General features: G+C 31.7%; 3 protein-coding genes across 3 annotated transcripts in view; 2 read left to right on the top strand and 1 right to left on the bottom strand.

Moving 5' to 3' along the window:
- Positions 1 to 176, bottom strand: part of LOC108741970 — a 10,289-nt gene extending 10,113 nt beyond the window's left edge. The window contains exon 1 of the mRNA XM_018476956.2: positions 88 to 176. The gene's annotated coding sequence lies outside the window, so the exon portion shown is untranslated. The remainder of the gene's footprint in view (positions 1 to 87) is intronic.
- The window catches only part of LOC108741969 (acetyl-CoA carboxylase), a 30,163-nt gene that overhangs the window by 3,335 nt on the left and 22,462 nt on the right, over positions 1 to 4,366 (top strand). The window contains exon 2 of the mRNA XM_025975187.1: positions 4,112 to 4,213. The gene's annotated coding sequence lies outside the window, so the exon portion shown is untranslated. The remainder of the gene's footprint in view (positions 1 to 4,111; positions 4,214 to 4,366) is intronic.
- Positions 731 to 4,366, top strand: part of LOC112904640 — a 7,268-nt gene continuing 3,632 nt past the window's right edge. The window contains exon 1 of the mRNA XM_025975189.1: positions 731 to 1,402. Coding sequence (XP_025830974.1) covers positions 887 to 1,402 — 516 coding nt within the window. The 5' untranslated portion in view covers positions 731 to 886. The remainder of the gene's footprint in view (positions 1,403 to 4,366) is intronic.

Below are 4,366 nucleotides of genomic sequence, written 5' to 3'. Positions count from 1 at the left end.
TTATATTAGGTAATTAATTATTTAATCACAAATTTGAACAATGAAAATTAAAAGCTTATCTAATTTTGTAATATTAAAAATATTTACCTGCAGTCAAACTCGGCTACAACAACACAAGCACCGGTTATAGCGAACGCTTGGTTTTAATAAACGAAATTTAAAGAACAAAATTGAATTCCTTCCTTATTGGAACATGACGAACCGTTTATAATCAAATGGTTTTAGCGAACACTTTTGTGAACCGAAAATTGGCAAGTCCAACGAAGTAATATTTCATGAATGTCGTTTAAAAACTCTTATCTATATTGTTTTGGAATTTTTGAAATAAATGCTATTTTATAAAACCTATTAATGATGATGATAGTAAAATAATAAATCGTTAACCCTTCGTGCTCGTTATAACCGAATTCAACTGTACGAACTTTCGTATGCTTTTGATTGACCTGTAATCAATTTTTCTGCAACCCCCAAATGTTCTCCTCGATCTCCTCAGTGCGAATAAATGGTTTTAATCTTGAATATCTTGTCATTTTTGTAATATATGCGCATTTTCAATGATGTTTTAAAAAGCACACACACTAGCACAGTATAATTACTGTCTGTACTGCAATTAAAAATTTTTATATATTGTAAATGTACTTTTCGTCCTCCACAGAGTCCTAAGTCAAGGTTGACCAGAATTTCTAAATTATCATTTTATTTATTTAATCGTTATTGAAATACGTCATTAGTGAAACTGATGGAAAAACAGCCAAATTAATCTGTTGTGCCGTGCAGCAGGTCTTTAGCTTGACCTTCAGTTTCATATCATCGTCGTTTGACCATGACGACTTTTGATTTAGTTTGTTTACAAGTCTTAGAGTAACCTGCTCGCACACTTTACCGAATGGACGTTGTAGTTGATTTCTTTTTGTATCTTTTTGGCGACAGAGGTAACAATTCCGTCACCGCCACTCCTCGCCATCATCCTCAAGATAACAATAATCAACAAAAAGGCCAAGAAACCAAAACAATTTTGCAAAGAATCGGTGAGTTATTTTGGAGGCAAAAGCCTGACGAAATTGAGAACGTCGAAGTAAAAGAAGATCATCGCTTGAACGATTCAGATAATGCTTTGATTCAAAGTGACCACCAGGAAGAAGCTTTTGCTTCAAACCTGAACCAACCTAGTCATCTTCACGTTTCTTTTCAAACTAGTTCCATTGAAAATACTTTATCACGTGAAAGTGGTAGTGAGTGTAACTCAAATAAATACAGTGAAGGTCCTGAATTACTCCTAGGACGAGAACTATTTTCTGAAAAGATGATTCCCCAACATCCATTGTTGAAGAAGAGGAAGTCTTCGAAAAGGTTCGTGATTGGAGATGAAGGCGAAGATGAAGCTACTTGCAGTATTCCTGAGATTCGAGAAACTTTTGATACTAGCGGTGAAGGAAATAATGGAAATTTTGGGAATGAGAGTAGGGATGACGGAACGGGATGGTACAGGAATCGGCTAAAAGTTAAAACCTCTTTGACGTAAGTAAAATCAGTCTAAATTATTCAATAAATGTTTGAAGAACATCCATGATATTTGTGTTTTGTTTTATTTTATTTTTATATTAATTTGTTGGGTGTAAAAGCGGATAGACATTATTTGAAGATGTCGTATTAAAATGGATGAATTTCGATTTGTTTCTAAGGCGTTTAATATGGTTTTTGTATGGTAAACAGGAAATAAAGTTTCGCTGAAATTGAATTTTTTAAATTTTACTTACGTTAGTAAAACGTCATTAACAAATAAACAAACAATTCATTGCAGTATAAATAGAAAAGCAAAAATCAATTTACGGAAAAGTGGATATTTAAATACTGTTCATATTTTAGTTTAGAGCGCAGTAATTTTTAAACGACGTTCTTAATATCTAAAATTTATGTTTGGTACGTGATTGGTAAAGATGCAGATTGTATACACTTTGTATAATTGCATTTAGTTACACCTACCTCTATATATATCCTAGGTATAATAATTATTTCTCTGTCATATCGTCATGTCATTTACAACAGACTTTCGCACTTAAAGCTTTCATTAAATATTTAAAACCGTCATTATATAACGAAGGCTAGCGAATAAAATCAATTGTTCAAAGGAAATCAATGTATCTGGTAATATAAATAGACGTTTATTATATATTTGGTCAACAGGACATGTTTTTTATTTTATTGTGCGAACAAAACAGTTGAATAATAGTCAGTTTATACAGTCAAATCTTCGTAACTCCTACTTTGTAAATGTAGCCCCTTACCTCCGCATCTTTCTTGCGGATCCTGACTTCCGCATCATTCTTGCGGATACTGACTTCCGCAACCTTAACGCGGCCGCTGATGTTCCAGATAGACAAAATTCGAGTTTAGAAAATTTTTTGCCTTTTTTTTCAATTTTAAAAAAGCAAAAAGGAACCTCTGATTATATTCCTGTATATTCCCCCTCTTGAATGTTTATTTTTTGGTGGTTTTACGCACCAGTACGCATTGATTTGAGATTATCTGTAGTGGGTGAAATTAATTCAAAAATTAATTCACTAATACATTCAATTAATGCTACAAAAGTTCNATTATTATGTTTATTATTTACAATAAAAAAGTAGTAGAATATTTTATTAAAATAATTTTTGATATAAGAAAATTTTACTTAAGTAAAGTGTTTTATTATCCAGTTTCATCAATAGATGTTTGATGTCAATCAACAGTATTGGAAAAATTAACATCGCGGAGCATTTCAAAAATTTAATCAAGTCTTAGTTTAGCACTGGCCGCCCAGTTGTGTTGGACCAAGCTTGCGCCAAGCCAGGAATATGCTTTCCTTGTAGTAAGTTACGACAGGATCAAACTTCATCCAACCTTGGCCTAAGATTATTTAATTCTGGTCTGAGATTAGCAACCAATATTTGGTTTGTCACCTCGACTCAAGCCTGGTTGGCAAGCTTGGTCTACGACTGGAAGGCCAGTGCTGAACCAAGACTTTGTTAATAATACCATGATTTGGCAGCCAATAGACTGATCAATAATATTAGCTCAAAATTGGGTAGCCAATATTGGGACAGGAATTGGTGAACAATATTAACTCAAGATTGGATATATAATGTTATGCCAATACATGATGAACAAAATTAATCCAAGATTGGGCAACTGTGTCGCTTTCCATCTTGACCAATACTTCGTTGACTAGTATTGGAAATAGTATGGCGAAATGTTTATATACCTAGCTTTGACAAAGTATCGGCAAACCCATACTTCACTGTTCAGTATTAGATCAAACTTGAAGAAACATTACCTAAAGAATTCAGCCTTGGTATTTGAAGATTGTCCCAACTTTGATCCAATATTGGCAAACCCATATTTGACTGTTCAATATTAGATCAAACTTGAGGAAACGTTACCTAATGAACTCAGCCTTGATATTTGAAGATTGCCCAAATTTTGATCCAGTATTGGCAAACTCATATACTTGACTGTTCAGTATTGGATCAAACTTGACGAAATGTTAATGTACCTAGCCTTATCACTTTAATCCAGTATTGACAAATCGCAGGATTTATATTACTTTATTATTTACATGAAAAAATGGCTGAAAGTATTTGCATGAAGTTCAGAGGACGATACGCCCCTTTTTGATTATTGAATGGAATAGAATATTCCTATCTTCGGTTTTAAATTCACCACCAATGTATTTGTTCTTAGTTATAACTATTTTTAATCAAGTTTTTGGAGTAATTGTGTAGGTATTTATAATTGAATTAAGCATAAACTAATGCGCATCGCATATTTTGTATCTTTGACCATCCATTGTAATACAACTTAAAAAAAATAATTGTTTGTTTGTTTTATTATCATCGACCTTGTTATTTTTTTGTGCTCGATAACCTCTTTTAGGGAAGTCATTTTTTATAGCGAAATCTTATCAGAATGAAAAATAAAATAAAAAATTGGGACAGATTCCATTTCATATTTTTTATTTCATGCGACGTATGCATACATATATATGATTTATTTGCACTTAACAATGTTTTGTTTTGCTTTTTTTTTAGCACAGATATATATATAGATTAATTATGTTTTCGTTTTGTTTCAGTGAAGGACAATGCACTTTCAAAAAATTGGCTGACAATGGCTGTAATTAAAAAAAAATCTCATGGTAGAATAGCGAATGGATGAACTTTAATTAATTTGGTTGGTAAGTTACAAATATTAATTAATTAAAGTTGTTGTATAAATAATATAAATTAAATCGCATTGTTTAAATGTAATTGAAGTCTTAAAAATAAAATATATTATAATACGTAGAATTGTAATATCTATTACTAAAATTAAATATCGTCAATAGTAA

The sequence above is a fragment of the Agrilus planipennis genome, unplaced genomic scaffold (assembly GCF_000699045.2).
Source record: "Agrilus planipennis isolate EAB-ADULT unplaced genomic scaffold, Apla_2.0 scaffold69, whole genome shotgun sequence".
In the NCBI taxonomy this organism is placed as follows: domain Eukaryota; kingdom Metazoa; phylum Arthropoda; class Insecta; order Coleoptera; family Buprestidae; genus Agrilus; species Agrilus planipennis.
This window is presented reverse-complemented; position numbering and strand designations above follow the sequence as displayed.